The 23,983-nt window shown below is 47.3% G+C and overlaps 1 protein-coding gene across 2 annotated transcripts in view; it reads right to left on the reverse strand.

Annotated features, from left to right (window-relative positions):
• Positions 1 to 23,983, reverse strand: part of CLUAP1 (clusterin associated protein 1) — a 1,096,220-nt gene that overhangs the window by 42,046 nt on the left and 1,030,191 nt on the right. For both annotated transcript variants that reach the window (XM_069646868.1, XM_069646867.1), the window contains exon 11: positions 21,030 to 21,085. In XM_069646868.1, the coding sequence (XP_069502969.1) occupies positions 21,030 to 21,085 (56 nt within the window). The remainder of the gene's footprint in view (positions 1 to 21,029; positions 21,086 to 23,983) is intronic.

Below are 23,983 nucleotides of genomic sequence, written 5' to 3' on the forward strand. Positions count from 1 at the left end.
ATTAATAAGAGGATCCCCTACCCACCGCCCCCCGAGATACTGGAAGCTAAATGCCACTATCTTGCTAGATGAAACAATCAAAGCAGAGACAAGAGAATCGCTAGTTAACTATTTCAAGGAAAACACAACTCCTGACACAACCATTGAAATAATCTGGGAGGCTATGAAACCAGTGATAAGGGGGACACTCATCAGCGCAGCCGCTGAACAGCATCGGATCTCTAAGATCCAAGCATCAACCTGAGAGCTAAAAGTCTCAGCACTGAAGAAGGAGCTAAAAATACGCCGAACGGGGAAAACAGAGGGAACTGAAAAAAGCTAGAATAGCCCTAGAAATCCATTGGGCGGACCACTCGGCTAAAGCCCCAGCGTACACAAAGCAGTTCTATTATAAGAAAAGCAATAAAGCAAACCATATCTTAACTCAAACTGCAGCGGGTACACAAAAGGAACAATATAGCTTGGTTCCTCTGGGACGACGGCAAGGCTCGATACAGCAACACTGAAAAGGTGGAAGCCCTAGTAGCCCACCATAGCGCAATTATGGCAGGTCCGCCTAGCCTCCCTGGAAATCAATACCAATGCTTACAGTATCTACAGCCTTCCAAAACATCTGCCACCAAATCCCTGCTTGAGTTTTTAGAAGCCCCAGTATCGGTGGAAGAGGTATCCAACGCCATCAAATCCCTGAAAAGCACTGCCCCTAGCCCTGATGGGCTCACAGGTCAATTTTACAAAACATACACACAAATTCTGGCCCCACAACTCACCCTCATATTCAACTCCTTTTTGGTAATTGGGAAGGTTATGAAATCAATGGCGGAATCACTCACCATACTAGTTCATAAACCAGGGAAAGACCCAGAACTATTGGCCTCTTATAGGCCTATAACGCTTATGAACATGGATAGGAAGATCTACTCTAAAAACCTGGCATGCAGACTGGGGAAAATCCTCCCAGAAATGATAGCCAGGGACCAGACAGGGTTCATTCCAGGGAGGGAAACACACGATAACATCAGAAGAACGCTGGACTTAATGAAAGTGCTAACAGGATGGGGAGGAACTACTGGTCATCTCCTTGGATGCCCATAAAGCATTCAACATGGTAGACTGGGGATATATCAGACACACACTTACACACATGGGTTTTGGCCACAACTTTGTGAAATGGACAATGGCAAACTACCAGATCCCAACCACTCAACTCTGGGTGAATGGCATGAGATTGGAGAAGATACCCATCATCAGGGGCAGATGACAGGGGTGACTGTTGTCCCCCCTGGTGTTTGCCTTAAACATGGAACCTTTTTCAGAGAGGGACCGACAAAATCCGGGAATAAGGGGACTCACGGTGGGGGTGGGGGACCAATGCCTAGCACTCCCGACGCATATCCCAGAGAGTGAACTGAACGCCCTGCAGAAATCTATACTAAAATGCGTCTGGGGAGGGAAGAAACCCTGAATAGCAAGGAGTATCATGCTTCGGGGCCAAAATTCAGGGGGACTGGGAGTTTGACGTGTCCAGATATAAGCAGAAGGCACAACTATCCCATGCATTCACATGGACCCAAACCATAGACCAACCGTACTGGAAACAGATAGAGGAAGCGTGGTGCAAGCCTCCCCTAGCAGACCTTCCGCAAATGCAGACCTTGAAAGCCCAGCCAAACCTAGACCCTCTTACAGCAACATACAACACTGGAAAACTGGAAAGCGGCAGCCCGGAAATGGGGATGCACACAGACCTTAGGCCCTCTCACACCCCTATGGGGCAACTCTGAGTTCTCACCGGGACTTCACTCTCAGAACTTCTCCGCCTGGGTAAATATGGGGCCCCCGGAAGATATCAGACTTCCTAGAGGGGGGCAGACCACTCACATTTGAAGATTGCAAGGCAAAATTCAAAATCTCAGAAGGGGAGAGGTTTTGCTACTCTCAGATCTGTCACTGGATATCCCAGAGGATTGTTAAAGAGAGAGGTTCCAGAGATCTAACAGCATTGGAACATTAACATCTACCCCGCTAGGGGAAACATCTCCACCCTGTATAGACTCTTGGACAAATCAGACCCCACCACTAAAGAAAAATATATGCACAACAGGGAGAGGGACTTGGAGCGAACAATAAACATTGCAGCCTGGGACAAGATCTGGGCGAGACTGCATAAAAGCACCCAATGTGTTATAGAGAGGTCGAGTATAAGGTCTGCTACAGATACTATATCACACCAGAACAGCTGCACAGATCTAACCCTGACATTCCATCAGGTTTCTGGAGGGGCTGCACCTCTGAGGGGACACTATTCCACTTGCTATTGACTTGCCCGAAAGCAGAGACCTACTGGCAGGGGGTGCTGGGCCACATGAAATCGATCACAGGTCTTACAATTCCCTGGGACCCTGGGATCGTACTGTTGGGAGATACCGGCGATGGGATATTCCCACTGACATGTCATATAGCCCGCCTATGCACCCATCTTCTGTCAGCAGCCAAAATCACACTGGCAAGGTTATGGAAAAAACTGAGGGCCCCTCAATCCCGATATGGTGGTCAAAGTGCTGGGACATTATAGTGGCTGAAAAGATCACAGCGTTCTACTCTGGGAACCTGAATCCCTTTCGGAACACATGGGCCCCATTCATGGACTATTCAGAAAAAAGTTCCCCAGCCTTACCGAAGGCCCGCACTAACCCACTGGCTACAATGAGTTGAGAGTTTGGGGGATGATCCCACACTGAATGCCTGACCTCCCAGAGTGTAGGATACCGCCTCAGGCCCAATGCCCTTAATGAGAGACTATGCTAAGAGTGTGCTAGTGTTGTGTTTTATATGCATATATGACGCTGTCTGATGTATTTGTCAATTCTTTAAATGCTTAATAAAATATTGAGTTGAAAAAAAAATGAATATAAAATTGTATTCCCGTATGAAGGCAAAGTATAGAGTATAGGCCCCCCCTTTGGGAAAGACAATTCAGCACACACGACCAATCTTTGATATAGTTTTCAGTCTTTATAACTTGTAACTCGTATATTGTCAAGGTTAGGTATTCTGTAATGGTTCTATCAGCGTTGCCTCTCCTTAATTAGAGGCATGCAACCACTCAGTTAGACAGCAACAGTCTTTTACTATGAGAACAATTGATTTTCAGTACTTTAGCTTCTCACGAGAGTATTAGGTCTGTCACGATATATCAGAGTGCTACATTTCCATTGTTAACACTTTGAAGGAAACTAACAACTTCTGCTCACATAACCTACTGGCGATCCCTCCATTCCGGCAAACTACCGCCCTATCTCCATCACTCCTTTCCTGGGCAAACTCCTGGAGAAACTGGCTCTCAGCTGACCCTTCACACTGAATCTATTGGTTGGTTCCATGACATCAATCTAGCTTTAGAGCATCCAGAGGCATGGAAATTGCTCTTCTGAACACCCATGAAGACCTGCTCTCAAATCTTGACAATAACACCCCATCTATCCTCATTCCCCTTGACCTCTCCTCTGTCTTCGACACGCTTAACCACAACATCCTGATCGCACATTTCCATGACATCATGGGAATCACAGGTCAGGCTCTGGCGTGGTTAACCTCCTTCCTCTCCGACCGCCCATCCCAGGATGAACTCGGAGCCTTTGACTCGACTATCACACTCTCAACCTGTGGCGTTCCTCAGGGATCTAACCTACCCCCCTGGTTCTTCAATGTCTATATGGCTGCCCTGGCACGGGCGATTACCACTTTCACCTCTAACTTCCAATGCTATCCAGATGACATGCAACTATCTTTCAGGGTACCCTCAGCCGACGACTCCTCTCTCATATCTGTCTGCCTGTCCGCTATTCAATCATGGTGTGCTGCCAACGACCTCTGCCTCAACGCCACTAAGACTGAGATCATTCTCATTGGGACCCCTGCAATTCATATTTAATTGAATATTAATCTTACACACCCCAACAAATAGGCATACGAAATCCGGTTCTATTGGCTGCTCGTGGAACAAACATGGCATGTAAGTGACACTGGATTCTACACAATCCTGTCCTGTACTCAAGCTCTCTGACCTACACACTCCAATACCTTTTGACATTACTTAAATGAGAACATCGCTGATTTAGTATATGGCTCGGGTCCCCTAAGGTTTTCCAACAACCTCCATATGAACAGAAAAAAGTAGTTCACACATGTAGTTAATGTAGCTAGTTGCCTTTTCCATAAACTTTGAAAGAAAGTGTGGTGCTAACTATGAATGAAAAGATACATTTGCTTTTATGAAATAGCTTAGTTTCTACACTGTCAAAGGCAAAAAGACTTTCTCAAAGATTGGAACTTGCAGCAAATGTCTCGAGAGAAATCGCCCGATCACTGATCGACTCATTGACCTAGCCGCTATGACTACATCAATTACTGTATCCCAAGATCTAGTGGATTGTCTTTTGAATCACTTTCTGAATACAACCAGTCTTATTAGACGCAGTCTGGCCCCTTGCGCTATGGAAGCACCTGTTCCACAAGGCAGGCACATAACTTCTCTCCCCTCTCTGGTCACCTTTTTTGAGGCTTTTTGTCCTTTGGCTGAGTTAATTGACATTCTTCTCAGTGCCAACTACTTTGGCTCACTCAACAACCTCCTCCCCCAAAAGTTGCTAAAACAATTTTACTAAGCTATGCGCACGAGATACTTCATCTCTTTAACCTCTCATTGGTGCATGGCATACTACCTGACACTTGGGAGAGGAATAGTGGTTTGGCCTTTACTTAAAAATTCACAATGGATCCCACAGATATGGATAATTTATATTCTAGTTTGTAAATTCAATTTTTAGTGAAGCAGCTAGAGTTTATTGTGTCAGCAAATGTAAAATGAAAGGTCCAAGTTGGGGTGACACTTGATCCCTTGCAAGCAGGCCTTAGATGTTACCTCTGTAAAGAAATGGTCAACACAAGTGGGTTAGATACATTAAAAGCACCCATTCAGGGAAATAAATGCCGTGATGTCAGGTGACATCGCCCTAATGTCTTATGGAGCTGTACATGCGACTTTCTTTTAGTGGCACATTGATTTCAATGCATTGTTTATTATGCTGGAGCTGTTGGTGGTCATTTCTATCTCCAATTAATAAAGTGTAATGAAATTATTTAACCTGGCTTCTCTTACCGATGTAAAAACCATTACCGGCTCCATCAATGGAACGCCAAGCTTTCGCCTTCTTTGAGGTTCACTGTCCCCCAACTATACGAAAAGCCACAAAAGCGTAATTAGAAGAGCGATTCAAATTTTAGGTTGTCCAACTGGATGTTGGATTGAACTAGGTTGACGATGCAGTCTCATTCACGGGCCACGACACCATGCTGTACTTAAACGTAGGTTTTGCCTAAAGGAAGAAATCACCGGGAAAAAGATGGGCATCCATTCTTAAAGTAAAATGCCCAGGAAGTGTAATGCTAATGCTTTCTGGAAAGATTTGTAATCTCTCACATTCCAAGTGGAGTGTTTAGAATACTAGTTGTGAGCGAGAGAACAGATATTCCTAGTAACATAACAGGTGTAATTGTAGAGCACAAGTTCACCCCCGAGAGGGGCATCTTGGCGCTAGTAGAAACTTACAACCAACTGAGCGTTTCACTATTAGTAGCTCAAAAGTTGGTGCTGCTAGTGAAGATTGGGGAGTTGGAACATGCTTGTGCAGCCCTTTGCTGACTTAACCCCGCCCTTCAGTTTTGTGCCAACTTCATGAAGAAGAACCACTAGCAGTGCTATTTTTTGAAAATGTTTAAGAGAAGGCAAGGAATGGCAAAATTCCATTATGATTGCTGCCATTGTGAATGTATCCGAAGTCCAATTCTGGGTGATTGAATGGCTCAAAGCCATTTTATTGGTTTTTGGCATCATAAAAGAAAAGAACATACATACATCACCTGGTCTCATCAGGGACAGCGCTTAAAGAGAACAACAATAACAAACATTAACGTTAGATGGAAAATGTGTACAAATCATTTACGTACAATATTTCCTATGCCAGGTTTTCTTACTACAATGTCCATTTACAACTTTTTGCGATGTGGTTGTGTCAAAGGTTCATATCGTGTTTTCCCACTGTTGCCAAATCTTTTCCGCTTTTTCTGGGCATCCTCTGGCCCTATATACCCTCTTTTCTATGGCAATGCATATCTGTACATCTGTGATCCACTGGTTCACTTGGGGTGGTTCTGCTGCTCCCCACAATTGTGCTATGTTTCTCTCCACTACTGCCGTTGCAGTAGTGAAGCACAGTTTTTCTTATTTTGACATGTCTATTTCGCTGTCTGCTCCCAACAATAGCAATTTAGGATCTCTGGGTATTGTCTGGTTGAGGACCCTTGACAAGATATCACAACATTGTTGCCAATAGTGACTTATAACCGGGCATTCCCATAGAATGTGAAAGAAAGTGTCCTCCTCCCCTCGGCAGCGTAGACAATTAGGTTCAGTTATTCTACCCCAGCGGTACAGGGCTACCCTTGGATAATAAACTCTATGTAATATCTTCAGTTGCACCAGGCGCAATCTCGCCGATATGGCGGTTTAGCGGGGGTCCATTAGGATCTGCACCTAATCTTCTGTCATGATCTCCCCTACTTCTCTCTCCCATTTTGTCTTCAGACTTGTCAGTTCTGGGGTGGCAAAGGAGGTGATTACGCTGTACATGACTGTGGTGACCTTTGTCTGGATGTGTTCTACGACTATGTTTCGTTCTAAGGGCGTACAGTCTGGCAGGTCAGTGAGAACGGGGAGGTGTTGCTGTAATTCGTGCCGGAGCTATGTGTACAGGCCTGGACTGGCCCACTGGGACACCGGGAGTTTCCCCGCTAGGCCGTGGGACACAGGGCCTCTTTTCTTGGGGGTAAGGATACATAAATCAAATCATGGCACATCACTGAGGCCAGTATGAACCAGCCTGGTTGTGATTCGTGGGCATCGCTGCATGATTCTGCCCGGCGTGCCCGCTTTGGATTATCTGGAATTGCGCCTGCTGCACGTGCCCCAGTGTGTTTGCATGTGCAGGTGCGGCTCATGAATGTGCCGACGGGGTGTACAGTGCTCCTATGACAGGAAGGCGAGCTGCATCCGTTCGGCAGTCAGGAGGCAGCACATTGAACTGGCGAGCTGCTGCGATTAGAGGCTGGGGCTGAAAGGTAAGGATTATCGCCACACTTTTTTCTTTTTTTAGTTAGAAAAACATCAAATTTTGACCTGAATCGATACATGCTGGCTATGTGCCCCATAGTGATGTTGTAGATTCTGATTGCACAGTAAAATTGGGCAAGTAATGATGACCTTAAATACAATCTAGAGGCCTGCAAGGCGCAAGATGAAGCAAAAAGTTTCAGCGCTTCGTCAAAATGTTTATTTATGACCTGCCTTCCTTACGGCATAATGCGTGTGCAACACAATTGCTAAAAGGGATATATAATCCTGTCGTGAAGTCATTTATCAATGTAACTAAGAATGCGCACAGTCAGCCTTGGCAATCGGCAGTGCATGGCCTCGATGCAGTAGTTGTAGCAAATGCATTCCCTGATATGTTTACTTTTGAGGGCCTGGGCCTTTAGAGCATACAATCAATTCTACAGACTTTTAAAATCCCATGCACGTTAAGGGGCGCGGAGCCTTCGACTTCAAAGGGCCTCACATCTATTCTTGTAAAAATATGTTAGAAAATAAGGGCAACTGAAAAAAGCTGATCTTTCCCAACATCGTGGGAAACTAGCAATCCACTAACACAAATGCAGTGACAGTGGATGTCCAGAGGATGGCATTTTGGGGGCACTCTGAAAAACTTGTATCATCACTTTTCAGGATCAGCTTTGCAGTGCTTAACTATCATTGTTTGGTTGGGGTCACAGTCTCCGCTGCCCTGTCTCAGCCCCAGAAAGACTTTGTTTGGCCTGGGGAAGCTTGTGGTGAAATTGCAGGGGGCAGCAGAGTAGAAAAACAAACGGCAGCAACGAGAAGTGAAAGGTCGTGACCATGTATCCATAAATGTTTGCTGTCTTAGTAGTTTTCTGTTTGCAGGGTTGTACTAGGCAGGAGGTTTGGTGGACACATATGCGTGTCTGGGAGGATAGTTGCATTTAGCCCTGATGTAGGCTGAGGAAGACTAACTGCAGTTAAATTCACGATGACTGAGGAGGGAGTTCGGTAGTGTAACTATGCTGCAAGAAACGCCGCCACATTTGCACTACTTAATGATCAATGAAAACCTTTTGCATTCATTTCTGCAACGTATTACCAGAGGGTGTGTACGCTGTTTGGAGGGAGAGGTTTTCGATATAGAAAACTAACTTTATGTTCCAGCAAATGCTTTAAGTGTGACAGGACCACAACAACCCACCAGCATGAATCCCTGCAGCATTGGAGCTTCCCCAGACATTCTTTTTGTATTTTATAGAAAAACAAAGCCCCATAGTTCAATCCTCATCTCATGCTGGCCCTCCTCTCAAACTCTAGGAAAAGATGTGGAACTTTTGACCAGGAGACGAGTCTTGGTTTTCAATATCACCAAAACTGTGATCTTGGGCACATTATGGTATCTTTCTGCTTCAATCCAATTATATGATAATTCATCATTTGTTTGCAGGCTTGCTTATACAAAGCACGATAAGGAATCAGCACTTTGGGTGTACTGAATATTATGGGTGGACTGGCTTACAGAGAACTCTGGAGATTTCCTGATGGGCCTCTTTTGTGCCGTTACCCATTTTATTTGCACATTTTCTCATGGGAAATGGACGGGGCTTGCTCACACTGTGTAATATAGGGCCACTTTAAAGAACATTTCCAGGGCCTCTTTTGGTTCCCAGTCCACCCCTGTATGTGTAGTGATATCGCTCTGCCTAAGGGAGGTCAAAAGTCGAAGTTAGATCTTCAAAGGGTCTAATAGTTCCTTCCACTATCATGCCTGTCACTCTTTCTATTCCATGTCTCGTCCATACTGGCCATTTCGTCAATTTGGTCACTTCGGAGATGTTCCTATTATTTCATAGCGGTTGCAGAGGTGTGACTTTGTCCTCCCAGCCCATGAAGGCGTGTGCCTCCATCCAGATACGAGACGCCTGTGACATCATATCTCGGGGGATTGGTCTGAGTGTTGCAGTGTATAACTCTATGGGAGGTGACGCTCTCACATGTGGTAGTGTAGTTTCAGCGTGCAGTGTGTCGTTTATCACCGACATCTGGCTGGCCCAGTAGTATGTCTGTAGCCTGGGCAGACCAATGCCTCCTTCCCATATTGACCTTTGCAATGTTCGAAGGGCTATTCTTGGATGCGCGCCTCCCCAGAGGAGTTTCCAGAGTATAGAGTCTATATTTTGGAACGTCTTCACAGGTATGTGTAGTGGGGCATTCTGCAATATGTATAAATAATGGGGAAGTGCTAACATTTTAAACAGTGCCGCCCGTCCTAGTAAGGTCAGGGGAAGGGACCTCCAGTGCTGCACGTCTCTTGTGAAACGTTCCGTTATGGGTTGTAAATTGTTGAGTATGTAATCATTAAGATTTCTCGTGATTCGGATGCCTAAGTATTGGAAGTGGTCAAGGGCAATTCTATATGGGCAGGGCACAGGGGTTTCCTCACCTAATTGGTTCATTGGGAAAAGTATGGATTTAGACAAGTTTACCTTTAGGCCGCTAAAGGCCCCGTATTTTTGTAGCAGCTGAGTTACCACTGGGCATGTCGCCTTGGGGTCTCGTAGGTATATAAATAGGTCGTCTGCATATAATGAGACTCTGTCTTCCCATCCTGGCCCACCTGGGATGTCCCGCAAGGTACATGTGTCCCTTAGTAATTGGGCCAGCGGCTCCATAGCCATTGCAAAAAGGAGGGCCGAGGGGGGGCAGCCTTGCCGCGTCCCTTTTCCCAGGCCAGCCATTTACCCTCACCTCTGCCATCGGTGCGGTGTACAGCAGTCGAACCCAGGCCAGTAACTGTTCACTAAACCCTCATCTGCGCATGACCTCCCAGAGTTCCCCCCAGTAGATAGAATCAAACGCCTTCTCTAAGTCTATTGCAAGCACCCCTAAGGGGATATTTAGGGTCTGGCCGCGCTCAATGGCTAGGTGTATTCTCCGTATGTTCATCCTTGTGGACCTACCGGGCATGAAGCCACATTGGTCTGGATGAATTAAGGACGTTATGATCTGCTGTAGGCGTGTCTCTAGCAGCTTGGCCAGGATTTCTGCCTCGCTGTTGATGAGGGATATCGTTCTGTAAGAACTACATTTGTCTGGGGGTTTATCTGCTTTCGGTATTACAATTATTGCAGCTTTCCTTAGGTCTGCTGGTAGGCTTCCTGAGCTTTTGGCCTGTTGGTACATATTGAGTAGGTAGGGGGCCAGTTTGTTGCCTCCTATCTTTTTCCAGGCTTCTATGGGAAAGCGGTTCGGTCCGGGTGTCTTCCCGGATTGGAGCTGAATCATGGCTTCCGTTATCTCCTGTGCCGTGATTTCTTTTTCTAAGCTGGCTATTTGTTCGGCATTTAGTGAGGGGAGGGTGATCTCATAGAGTATTGAAGTCTCGGGGGGGAGGGGGCCTTCAGGGGCCCTGTGCAGCCCTTCATAGTATCTTGCGAACTCTTCTGCGATGTCCGCGTCCGTCAGGCGCGGTTCCGCATTCTGGGGTGTAATTACCCTCACTTGATTGTGTCCCTCAACCCTTCGTTCAAGCCAGGCCAGTATCTTTTCCGCTTTGTCGCCTGTTTCATAAATTCTGGCTCTCATTGCTGCGTGGGCTTGTTTAGTGTTGTCTAAAGCTACGTTTTGTAGCTTTTTTTTCGGCCACTACTAAACCCCTGTTTGTATCGGGTCAGTCCTGGGCCAGATGTGACTCCTACGCCCGCCTAACATTTGCCTCTGCTTCTTTTAGTGATTTCAGATGCATCTTCCTTTGTGCTGCAGTCCAGGAGATTATCTCCCCTCGGATCACAGGCTTATATGCTTCCCACAGTGTGACAGTGTCATCTACCGACCCCTCGTTTAACTCAAAGTATGTTTTACTATTCTTCTGTAGGCGCTCTATCAGTTCTGGGGAGCCCAAGTGATAACTGGTAAGTCTCCACACAGGTGGCAGGAGTGGTTTACAGGTCGTAACCGTCATGAGTGGGCGGGGGGGGGGGGAGTGATCTGAAATGCCTCTTGGGAGATATTCTGCTTGTGTTGCCTTGTGTAGTATTGGTGCTGGTACAAATAATAATCTAGTCGTGAAATTGATGCATGTACTCCAGAGTGGTAGGAGTATTCTCTTTTCTTTGGGTATAGATTGCGCCACACATATCTAAGGCCAAATGCGTCTGTGAATGTGGCTAATTTAGTTTGGGCATTGGGGTCTCTGCTACGTAAGTGTGAGCGATCACAGGCGTTATCCATAACATCATTAAAGTCTCCTCCCAGGATTAGGATATCTGCCGTGTCGTTGACCAGCAAGGGCGTAATGTCAGCTATTAGTGTGGCTAATAGTGTAGGCGGGGAGTATATCGCTATCAAGGAGACTGTTTTATTCCAGAGTGTGCCTGTAACATGCGTGAATCTGCCTCATGTGTCTTGTGTTACTCTGGTAAGGGTGAAGGGAAGCCTATTGTGTATCAATATCACTACTCCCCTAGCTCCCATCGTGAAACCTGCCTGAATTGCCGTACGGTAGTTGGATCGTTTGAAGAGTGCGCTGGTTGTTCCGGCTAAGTGGGTTTCAGTTAAGAAGACTATATCTGGGCCATGTCTATTCAGAAATTGTCGTACAAGGCGTCTCTTCAAACCGTTTCCCAGACCGTTCACGTTCCATGTGAGGAGCTTTAAGGCCCGGGTTTTAGCGTCTTGCAGGGCCATGTGGGCATTCATAAGTGTGGGTGATTGCGATGTCATCCGAGGTGTTGGCTTTGCTTTTGTCCTTTGGAAAGGAAATATGTTCAGTGTGTATCCAGCCCTCCTCCCTCGAGAGCTTTGGTATTCTAATAAGTTCTTCCATCTATTCAGTCTTACAACATATACCAAGAACGTATGGTAGTCCTGGTGGAATAAAAAAACTCAAACTTTCCCTTCCCACCCCCTCACTATACTCCACCCCAACATGAAGTACCTGTCACCCAAACATTGCTAACCCTCAAAAAAAAGGGGGGAGGATGTCAGCCTAACAGTCCCTTATTTAACCAAAGAGAAAAAATAGAAATCCAAAAAGGGGAGAGGGGGGAGGGGGTTTCTTGGGGCCCCTTGGTCAGGCCGCCGGCTTAATGCCGTGTGTGCGGGCGTTGGTGACAGTTTGTGGCATACGTCCTGTTTGATCATTTTGTTCCTCTGGGGGTGCCCGTTTCATTGTGGTCTATGTTTGGTCATCTCAGTCATCTTCTCTTTGGGGTGGTTCTTCTTGTGGTTGCGGCAGACGTGGATTCGGTGATCTATCTGGTCGTGGTCTAATTCGTCCACGTTCCCATCTGTTTGATGGGCCCCAGTCACCCTCCAGATTCCTTTCCACCCAGTTCCATGCTTCTTTAGGGTCCGTGAAGTGTACCGTTGTGGTATATTTTTAGTTGTGCCGGAAACAGGAGGCCATATTTTATGTTCTGTGCCTTTAGGCGTCTTTTGAACTGGTCAAAGGATTGTCGTGCCTTTTGTACTTCCCTGGTGAAGTCTGGAAAGAAGGCGATTTTTGAGCCATTGGGCCTCATTACGACCCTTACCGCCCTACTACGAGTTCCCTTTGCGGGTCCTCCCTTAACGCCTGGTTTTATCATGCGTTAAGGACAGGACCCGCAAAGGGACCTTAGAGCTAATAACGGTACCGCAATTTGCGGTACCGTTATTAGCGCCTTCCCCATTCACATTGAGCCCTATGGGGGCTCGAATGGGAAGGGCCCTGGTGAATGGGGAATTACCACCCCGCCGACCTTGGAATGGGGCGGTAATAGCTCCATTCACCAGGGCGGAGTCGGTGAGGTTTTGGAGGCAGCCATGGCACCAACAATGCCATGGTACCTCCAACCTCTTAATGACCCCCATTGTATGTTATGGATCCCTTGGTTCTTGCCATCTGCAGCGCCGCGTCTCGATCTCTATAGTTTCGAATTTTTGCTATAACTGTGCGCGGTGGTGCGCCGGGAGTTGGTCTACCCGTTGGCACCTGGTGGGCGCGTTCAATAGAGAAAAGTTTCGTGAAGTTGTTTGGGGCATACAGGTCAGCCAACCATTGTTCGAGGAATAGTTCCCTAGAGGAACCTTCACTTTTCTCAGGCAGCCCGAGGATTCGTACGTTATTACGTCATGAATGACCTTCGCCCTCTTCCACTCGTTCTTCCAGCGTCTTCATCCGTAACAGTACTCTAGACATCTGTTGACCCATGGATCGTAGACCATCCTCTGTTTCAGATATGCGGGTCTCTGCTTCTCCTGTGCGAGAGGTGAGTTTTTGGAGATCATGGCGTAGGAGGGATACTTCCACACTGATGCCGTCCATTTTCTTCTCCCTAGAGGATCTCGAGCTGGCTATTGCGTTCATCACGTCCTTGAGGGAGAGGTTGTCTTCATTGTCTTCGATAGCAGCCGCTTTCCCTTGATCCAATACTGGAGTCGGTGATGGTATTGTGTATTGCTCCATCTTGCTTTGCATTGCGGTCTTTCTCCCTTTGTCTTTACCCATGCCAGCTTTCTTGACAGGTGTGCTGTGTGAGAGCAGATTCTTTATTGCGCACCACAGCTTGATGTGGTTGCTCAATGCCACAGTCAGCAGGGCCAAGGATATGCGGTCCAGTCGCTCTTTGCTGCTTCTTGGAGTTCAACTATGTAGTTTCCTAGCGTTGCTGCTCTGATCTGGTCTCCTCCAGTAATTCTTGATGGGAGGGTTTTGCTGGTTCTCCCTTCCTCTACTTATTTCTTGTTACAGATTGCAGCGCAGTGATTCTTATTTCTTATCTTGTATAGCCTGCTCTTCCTTCTTGTAGAGGCTGATCTTCCCAGATTCCAGTTGTGGTAGCCATGTTTTATGGATTTCTGAGTTAGCATGCAGGGGAGTTGTGGTAACAGTGAGCGTGATAGGGGCTGTTTATTTCATGGGTTGCTTACTTGCTTGTGATTAGTCTGTTACTTATTCGGACCTATCAAGATACTACTGTCCTCCCAATGGCACATTTGGGGGCCAGCGGCAGCTTGCAATGCTCTATAGAGTTAGTATGGCGCCTCCCTTGGAGCCAGTTATGCAATGTTGTATGGTATGATTAACGTTCAGATCGTGGTAGCGACTTATTGTGTCCTGCGCTTCCTTCCTGCAGATTGCAGATTCTATATCTGTCTCAGCCCAGCTGTATTGTATTGCGTGCCATTGCGTGGGTTGTTGCCCTTATTTTGTTGGGATAGACTATTTCAGATGCCCAAGTCCATTCTTTGTCTGGGTGCCGGTCATGCCATCCAGCTTCCCCGCTTTGCTTTCGTTTCAGGCACTTTCGTTCTGTATGTGGAGGGCCTCTGTGGGGTGTGCGGCTTCACTACGCGCTCAAGGCATTCTTGTTTGGAGTCATGCAAGTCCTCAAGCGGGGCGGGGGGCTGACAGGCAGGTGAGCGGGCCCCCTGCAATGCTATAGGTCCTGTGATGTGGGCAATGTCTTACGCCCTCCACCTCCCCCTCTCCTTACCGTGCCTCGTGGCCGCTTGGCCGCTCTCCTCTCCCGTCCTCAGCTCCATCATCAGAAATCAGCCCGATGGGTCAGCAGGCGCTCTACGTGCCACGCAGCGCCCGCAACCTTCTGCCACGTCCTCGCCCCGCCCGTGGTGCCTGAGGTGGCTCTGCCAATGTTCTTTGCTGGATCCGGAGGCAGTCACAGTGGACTGCGCACTGGGAACCCCGGTCAGCAGGGCTTGTTGGCGCAGGTGCAGGCGGCACGTCTATTTACCCAGGAGCACCAAACGTTTGCATCGCTGTCGGGTTGTCTCAGCTCTCCAGGCCGTGATTCAGCAGCTCTCCGGTCGAGCAAGGCTCTGCCTGTTGCGCTCAGTGTCTTGTTGACGTCTCTCCACAGCGACGGTACGTGTGCATTAGTGTTCAGCGGCCGCGTATTAGTTTCGTATGTTGCTGTCAGCCATCTTGGTTTCTTTTTCGGTGTCGCTTGTGCGTTTCTTCCACGGGGAATATCTCTGGTTTAACACAGAGGGTTTAGCCGCAATTACAGCCGGACAATGTTGCAGGTTTCCGCCACAGTTCTTTGCTATTTTCATGAATTCAGTCACCCAATTAAGCAGGATTAATACAGGATGTTGCCGGCGGCCCTGGGAGCTCCAACAGATCACGTCTCCATCGAGTGCTCATTGGCCACGCCCCCGCTCAAAGCCATTTTAAATCGGACACTTTGCGTGCATCCCAGGGAAATTGGAAACAGAAAGTGGCAGACAGGGTCGTAGCCTCGACCGAGATGGATTTACGACCACATAATATTATTGTGACGCAGTACTTTGTGGATGGACTTGGGAAATAAAAGCATGCATACTGAATCCAAGGCAGCCTAAAGGACCATTGACGAAGGGTGCCTTCGTAGAGCGACACCTTGTGCAATGGCTTCACCTTAAGTGACCCAAAAAGCAGCATGCGGCATGCTGCATGCAAGAATTCACCAAGAAATTTAAAGGCAAGTCCGTCTTGTTACCTGGATCGACACCCCTTCCCTCCCCTTGGAAACCTTGTACACCTTTCTCTGTAGGATGACTGCTGCAATCAGGGTTTTAAGTGGGCTGGGGCTAGCCAAAGCCGAGCCCCTGCAGTCTCCAAAAACGTCCTTTGAGCCAGTGCTCTGCCAAGGCTCCCTCAGTCCCTCACACAAGCATGCAGCGTGAACTGAGTGTAGTTAAAGAGCCTGCTGAATGCGATTTTACATGTGTGCATGAGCCAGTCGTGTGCGAATCATGACCAAGTGATTAACACTGCTAGTGATGTGCCGGGACGCTCTATGCAGAGGCATTTTACTTTTAGGGTGAATCAATCATACATGAAAGTAGAAGGCAGGCCAGTGTACATAATGTGCTCAGAAGAGTTGCAGGCTTGAAACTTTGACCCAGATATGTCATAAAACGTGTGCTAACTTTTATGTCTCCCTAAACATACTCTTTGATTTTATGCAAAGTAGTTTACATTGGGTCTATGTTGCTGCTCCCCTTTCTCATGGGTGAATTCAGGGCCTGCGGAAGAAGGATGGGGCCCTTTTCAAATGATCTTTGGGGGTCCCCAAGTTCCCTCCCCCTGCTTCTGAAGCATCTGTGTGGTGCATACATTATGATGGAGACGTTTCCTAACGCAAACTCCAAAGGGTGATTTCCCTGCATGAAGCCCACCTTGAACTTCATTATTTACCATGCATATTCCCTGCCCCCACATCAAAGAGCTGAGAGCAGGTTAAACAGGTCAGAGAAACGCATTTTAAACAGGTCTCAAAAGCACAATGAAAGTGACACAGCCTTTAGTTTTAGGAGACGTTTAGTACTAGTTGTATGCACACCATCAGCCCTTCGTTGTGGTGTCATCCTGACAAAATCCCAGGTAACGCAATGGAGCAGGGGTTAACAGCTGCAGATGATCACAGGACAAGCAGGCGAGCACTTAAGGGCCTGGGTCATTTTTAACAGAACGAAGGAGATTTACTCACGAAGTGAATTGCGTATATACTGAGTGAGAAACAAAATGCACAGACAGCAATTTATGAACTGAACCAGCGGGAGAGGAGAGTTATCGACAGTTTTCAGACAAGAGCACTTGAGACAATGCCGACGCGCCATCCATGTTTGCTTGGCCAGATGATGCACTATTTGGGACAGGCGGCTCTTCACCAAGCCATCTGCCCTCCTGTAGGCCGCGTCCAGCATATTTTAGCCACGGCCCTTTTCAGAGGGCCCCCCTTCGATTTCGTATCCCACTTTAAGCACTGGCTAACATGCATACTAGGCTTGTATTAAGTGTGGTACAAAGATATTTAAGAGAACATAGGCAGCCATGCCCATCCCTGGCAGCAGTGACCACACTTCCTTTACCATATGGCTGGGCAGTAAGACACTTGCACGAAGCAAAGTTTGGAAGACAAAAGTCATATTGACATGGCGTTGGCAAATTCTTCTGAACTAGGCTTAGCACTCTTGATATCGGGAATGAGTTCATGATGGTTAGGGCATGGATATTTTACTTTTTACAAATATAAAAAGGTTTATTGCTTATTGTACCTCGCAGTTTACTATTATCGTTTTTATTTGGCCCTTGCTATGCTGCACTATAAAGTATTCGCGTCTCTTCTGTTCTCTGTTCACACTCATCTCAGCGGACTATCTACATCTAGTAGTTATGTTTCACACTTCCATCTTAGATTTGCATTCCTAGACTCCTTATCATGCCATGCCTGACCTAGTCCATCGTCCTCTCTTGGCAACGGACTCTTGTACTTCTTGTGACGTGCTGGGAAGTGTCAGGATTCAAACTTGGGGTCTCGAGGCTTCGAGAAAGTATAACCACAAAATCCAATCAACGCTTCTCTGGCTTTTTGGCCTCTTGACACTGCTGGCTCTTTCATCTCTGTGTCTCTCACTTGCAAATCCTTTGGAGCATCTGCACTATAGCTCCCAGTACACACATGTCTATCTCCCAGGCTTTCTCTCCCTTGGTCACAGGTGTGTGCAGGACATTACGGGATTGTGCGGGTTGGGGGTTGTTGGACAATTTTGGGCTCGTTTGAAGAGCAATGCTTTGCAAAGTAAATATTTGCTTGTATACGGTCTGCTGAGTTGGAAGTCCAACATAACACACATTTTTCTTTTTAAGTGTATACCTATAGTTTAAAAAGTCACAAAAAGCGAGACAAATTCAGAATCCATTCAGCAGGCATTATCAAGGTATAGCTCCATCTCAGTGCTTTACTGTGCTCTCGCCATCTGCCCCAGGCATCTCAGTGATTTGGAATGCTCACACCAGGGGAGGAATTGGGCCGGAACGAGACAGAGCTGTACTCTGCCAGAAAGTGTCTTTCTGGAGCTCTGTTCCCTGCAGACCCGAGGCCACATCTTGTGCAAAGCAGCCAGCATCCTAGATTCAGCGCACCCACGTTATTTACACTTAGCTCTGTAACTCCGTCCTGCCCAAGGCAATTATAATCCGCCCCCCACCCAAATGTGCACTCGGACAGGGGGAAGAGGAGGCGCAGAGAGGATAGTTTCCCCAGTAAATTTTGGCCATTTCCAGTACTAGTATTCAAATGAGAATGACCAAGTATTTGGCCGGAGCCGAATAGCTTTTTTTCAGCCGAAATTTGGCAGAATACTTACTCGAAGCCGAAGTTCGGTACACCCCTAGTTCTCACCAGGCTTCTCACACTCCCTGGTGCTCCGTTGCTGGCTTCGTTGTGTCTTTACCCCCTTCCTCTTTCTCAGATGCAGGCTCCATGTGGGAGTTGTCGGTTTCTTCCCGGTAGTGCCTTTTACCCAGCAGCATTACTTTTAACATCTGCTGAAAGTGGGGTTCATGAGCTTTTCCATCTGGGTCAGGCAGTTTTCCTCCACTTCCCAAAGTCAGCTTCTCAGGGCGACTCCAGCAAGGCAATGCTTTGCCAAAGGACTGGAGACAGTAGCTCATCAAAACAGCAGTGATCCTCGATCGTCTCATCTCCCTGTTGTGTGTCCCTTTAAGGCAAAAGGAGTGGGGCACGACACGGGATGATGCGCATAAAAAGGGTCATGCTCAGGCACACAGCCACACGAAAGGGGAACCCGATGCACCCGCATATGTGTCATTTATTAGGGGTCCAAGGAGTGTGCCATCAGCATCCCTCGCACAGGAAGCCTGGTGGTAACAGAGCCCCATAATATTGGCAGCAGACTTTCCTGGACCACCACAGAGAGGTGATCATCAGACGGGACCCTGGTTTGCCGCATGTGTGCTACTGAGGCTGCACAGCGACATCGCTCTGGTGTGAATCCGCAGCGGGAGAAAAAAAAACAAACTTAACAAACAGGGCTTTGTACCGTGCCCAAGCAGGGAGGCTCCAGCGCAAGGATAGTGAATGATCCTGAGGTTGCGCCTACTGCAGAGTGTTTGTGTGCCTCTGTCCACGCTACTGTGTGGCTGAATGAGTCCGATGCAGCACTGAATAGTATACCATGGCCGATGCTATTGCAAGTACTAGGACTGCACGTAACGTGTTGTGAACTGGTCTGCAGCGTGGTTATAAAGGTTTCGGCCAATTTCTCTGCTGTTTGGCCTTGAGGCTGTCGTCATGGCTGATGAGGCAGGCATTCTGCACATGCAAGCTATGCTACCCAGGTAGCAGGGTTCATTGGCACCCCATGTGGAGTTTGACATCATGATGCACCATCATGTCAGGGCCAACGATGACAGTTGTGGATTGAGCAATACAAACGCAAAGAGGTCTATGTTATTGTACTCTGGAGGACCTGCAGTACATACAATATTCAAAACACTGCATCCAGTTGAAAGCTCGTATGCGGCAGCCACAGCAGCACTGACGGAATACTTTAGCCCAATGGTTCATGCGGGCTATGACAAGTTCCTGCCGAGAGACTCCAAGCAAAAGGAAGACAAGACTGTGGATGCCCTTCATGTGAGACTTCGGCAGTTGGCTTTTACGTGTGTACTGTTCAATGAAGAAGAGGTCGGGGCCCAAGTCATACAAGGGTGTTTCTCAGTGAAGTTGAGGAAATTGATACTCTGCGATCCCAGGATTAGCCTGACAAGAATACTCGAGCTGGGCAGATCCCACAAGCTAGCTGAGGTTGGCGCGTCCAGAATAGACTCTACTCTCAAGTCTATAAAAAGAGAGGAAACCTGTGCCATCAACAAGACTCCAGCTCGGTTCTTCAGGATAAAGGGTGTAAACATGCAGGAGAAACCAGCTGATGAGACAAGAACATGTCAACAATGTGATTATTCACTGCTCCATTATGGTAAGTGCCCTGTCAAAGGACATGTATGTGGATGATGCAAGCATGTCAACCACTTTGCAAAAGCGTGCCGGGCCCATATCCCACAGTCGGTAGCCCAGGGCAAGAGCAGATAAGGCCAACAATTCTGAATGACACGTAAGATGGGTGCTCAAAATCGACCCGTCATCTCCTGAGGCGGAGCCTAAAGGTGGGGATGATGAGGATGGTGAAGTGTCACGCTCAGGCATGCAGTAGCAGCACGAGCAGGGAACCCCATGCACTCTCTAATGGTCTCTATCATTTATTGGGGAGCCTGGCTGTAACGCAGAGAGCACCATAATACTCCCCTTCCATATTTGCTCTGCCTCCTTTTCTGAGTGACCTGGGACCGATCGGCTGATTACTGCTAGAGAAAACAGACTGACATGTCGGCCATTAGTCTTGCTCCAGCACTGGAACTCCCCCCCTCCCCCCTGCCCCCCAAACATGCTCAAACTCCACGTCTGCGGGTTGCTCTCTGTAGATAGGAAATATACTTTGGGAGGGGGTCTAAGGCTAAATCCCTGTAAGCACAGTAGGTCATCCCTGCAAACGCCTTCATCATGTTTTACATATATGTCAAATTAATTGCCTTATGCCTTAATGGAGACGCAAAGGGATTCTGATGCTGCTGGAACAGTTTGCTCCGCCTCCAATGCAAGGGCGTCCCTCTGTTTCCTTAGACTACGAAACAAATAAGGTTTCACAATAGTGGGAGATTCTTGCCAGTTACATCAGAGATATGATAAGCAAGTAAATAATGTCATAGGGGAGGTTCCTAATCTTACAAGTCCTGCTCTATTCTCTTGCCACCAAAAGAAAGACATCTTTTACAAGTGCGTGTGCAGTTTGGTATGGAAAACTGAAAGAAAAGTGGCTTCAAACAGAGATAAGAGTACAGCATTTCCGGTCCTTTGGAGTGACCAGCAAAATGAATGTGACTGTCGCGCACTGTACAGAGGATATCAGGCACACCAACAAGGAAATAAGAGCCACCCGTTCAACAGGGAGGATGAGCAACAATGGCGAGAAAACCTTGAGTAGAAAATGGCCGCCCACTTACCTCGTCATCGCTCATGCTGCCATGCATTGTTCCCACGACGTGAGCACCGGGCCTTCCTGTGGGAAAAGAGCATAGTTTAGTTGGTGAGCAACATGCGCAGATATCAATAGGCTCGGCACTTTTCCAGTCAGCGAGCATGCCTAAAGCAGCCTCGACTAAGCTAGTCAGCCATTACTTGACTGTGCCAAACGCACTTCCGAGCATAGGCCAGGATTTACAGTACCATGAATGAGACCATATTGCTTTTGATTTCTGAGATGGGGTCCATCTGATTGTATAAGGTTTCCGGACATTTGCGTTTAAGAGATACAAGATCTGCATTTTCCTCCTGAATATTTTCGAACAGTTCACAAACTCATCAGCTTGAAATACGTGTTTATGACCTCAGTAAAGAAGATAGCTACGAAGTTGCAGAAGTAATTTTGACAGCTTTTCTACAGTGCAGTCTTCAATGTGTCCTTATCTTACGTGTCATGTAGTCATGCATTTACAGGGCACCCAGCCATGGAATCCCGAGTGAGTGGAATGCCAGTACCTCAGTAGAACGCGGAGGGGGTTCGGAGGATGCCAGTTGACTGCTAGACATTGGTTTTCTGGCAAGGGATGCTTTGTATCAACACATCACACGTTTGCACTTACCCTGTAGTCTGGAACCTACCAATCATGGCTGGTGAAAGAAGAGGCTATAGCGCCACATGGGTGGCAGCCTCAGTGTCCAGGAGTGATAGAAAAGAGGGAGTGCACAATAGCGGTACATAGAACACATGCATGATTTTGCCCCATCTTGTACGTCCCCAGCTGGATAGGTGCCCTTTGCAGAGGACGTCCCCATAGTGCAGACTCGGAGAGGAGTCTATGACTTAACTGAGGGAGGGAGCGAGGCATGTGTGAGACAAATATGGAAGTCAAGTTCATATGCATAGCCAAACAGGTGGGGCAAATGGGCTTGCGTGTTCTCAAATGTGTGCGCTTAGGTGTGATGCTTCGTCTGACTCGTCAAACATTAAGGACACACATTTGGGAACGCTTTGTTCCTCAGAGAGACCGAGAGTGAAAAATCGGAAGGTAGGAAAACTTACTTTAAAAGTGAAAGCGTAATTTTAGAAGTCTTATTTGAGGGACATAACTGCAGTTTTCCTTTAAAATGCCATTAAGATTCAGAATGAAAATACAAACTGTAGTTTACAAATATGGGTATACAGAGGTACGACGATGGCTTTGAATAATGGCTTGGTCCTCATTACTGAGAGAATGCTACAATCATCCCAGTTTATAATTTGGTGATTACTGCAAGGGTGCAATACTACCGATTACAGAAAAGTAAGGTTGTATGAGCCAAGGATGCAAAAACCACATTGAGATCCCAGACAGGAGGCGACCTAGATATGGGGGGGGGTCCATCCTAGTCAATCCTTATAAATGCCTCTAAACCACAGGGTTACCCGAGGAAAATAGTATGGTCTCAGAATTCCTGTATGCTCCTATTGCGGCCAGATATGTGCGGGAAGTATGGACCTGCACACCGACTGTGCTAGATATGCAGAAAAGGATAACACCTTGTCCAGCAACTGAGAGGATTGGCATTGTTATCACTGACCCAGAAGCGGAACCACTGGCTTGTATACTGAGTTTCGGTTGAATATTTCTGTGCATTTTGAATTAATTGTAAATTTTTCTGGGAACGGCCCGATGGCCTAGTGTTAGTTTCTCTTTGAAGGCAAGTTTGTGAGGGGCGGGGTGAATCACTGACCCCCCCACACCCTCCTCCAGCTGAGTCGTCAGGTGATGTCATCCTATCTGTAACTGAATGGGCATTAGTTGTCACAAGTGAATGAGGACAGAGAACAACACTTGTGCTGGCCAATGAGGGGCTATCAGAACCATTGAGCAACCGTGAGAGTCCCTGCCCTGGACTTGCAAATGACCCTTTGTAAGAGGGGGGTTGCAGGAAAGGAGTATCACCAAAGCCTGTCCTATAGGATCTGAACTGCATTGCCCAGCGACCCCTTTCCCTCGCCTGTCCATGAAGCGAACAGGCAACATTTGGTGTTGTCTTTCGTGGCAAACAGGTCCACATCTGGGTGACCCCCAGTCCTGAACACCATAATGAGGGCTACTTGATCTGTTCCCACTCGTTAGATGCCAAATCTGTCCGCTTGTACATTCTTCTCTCCAGGAAGGTGAACTGCTCTGATGAAAACATTGTGCCCAACTGTATGTTTCCATGCCATTCTGCACAGGGTTGGAGACCTCGTTCCTCCCTGCTTATTTATATGAAACATAGCTGTGGAGCTGTCGTTCTGATTACTACGGTCTTGTTCTGTACCAATAGCTGAAAAGATTTCAGGGATAGAGCTATGGCGAGAAGTTCCAAATAGTTTGTGGTGATGCCTCTCCATCTTGGACCATTTTCTGTGAACAGAGTGTGCTCAAAATGTGGCTCTCCACCGATCCATTGAAGAGTCCGTCGTCAACATAACAGAGTGAGGGTGTCAGACGGAAGACATCTCTGCACATAACATTGTCCACCTGAGTCCACTAAACAAGGTCCTTTTTCAAGGAGATCGAAATGAGAATTCGGTCGGATTGATTCCCCATTTCTTGATTTGAAGACTTGGTTAACTGCATTTGTGAGGATCTCATTTTGAGCCTGGCGAGAGGTACCATGAGAACGCACAATGCCATTAGACCTAGTAGATATTGGTACTACCACACAGTGGTGAAAGGTCTAAAGAGAAAATGATTGATTGTTGTTACAATATCCCTGAATCTCTACTGCATAGCAAACATCTGTTTGGTGAATGTGTCCCATCGTATGCTCACAAAGATCAAGTCTTGAGTTTGGATTTCTTGAGGTTTATCGAGAACCCCAGAATGAATAAAAGTTGCATTAGTCTCGGACTTCATCTTTCTGTCAGCACAGGAGCGCTGGATCTGATTAGCCAGTCATCCAA

This window comes from Ambystoma mexicanum, chromosome 2q (assembly GCF_040938575.1).
Source record: "Ambystoma mexicanum isolate Mex_15411 chromosome 2q, UKY_AmexF1_1, whole genome shotgun sequence".
NCBI lineage: Eukaryota > Metazoa > Chordata > Amphibia > Caudata > Ambystomatidae > Ambystoma > Ambystoma mexicanum.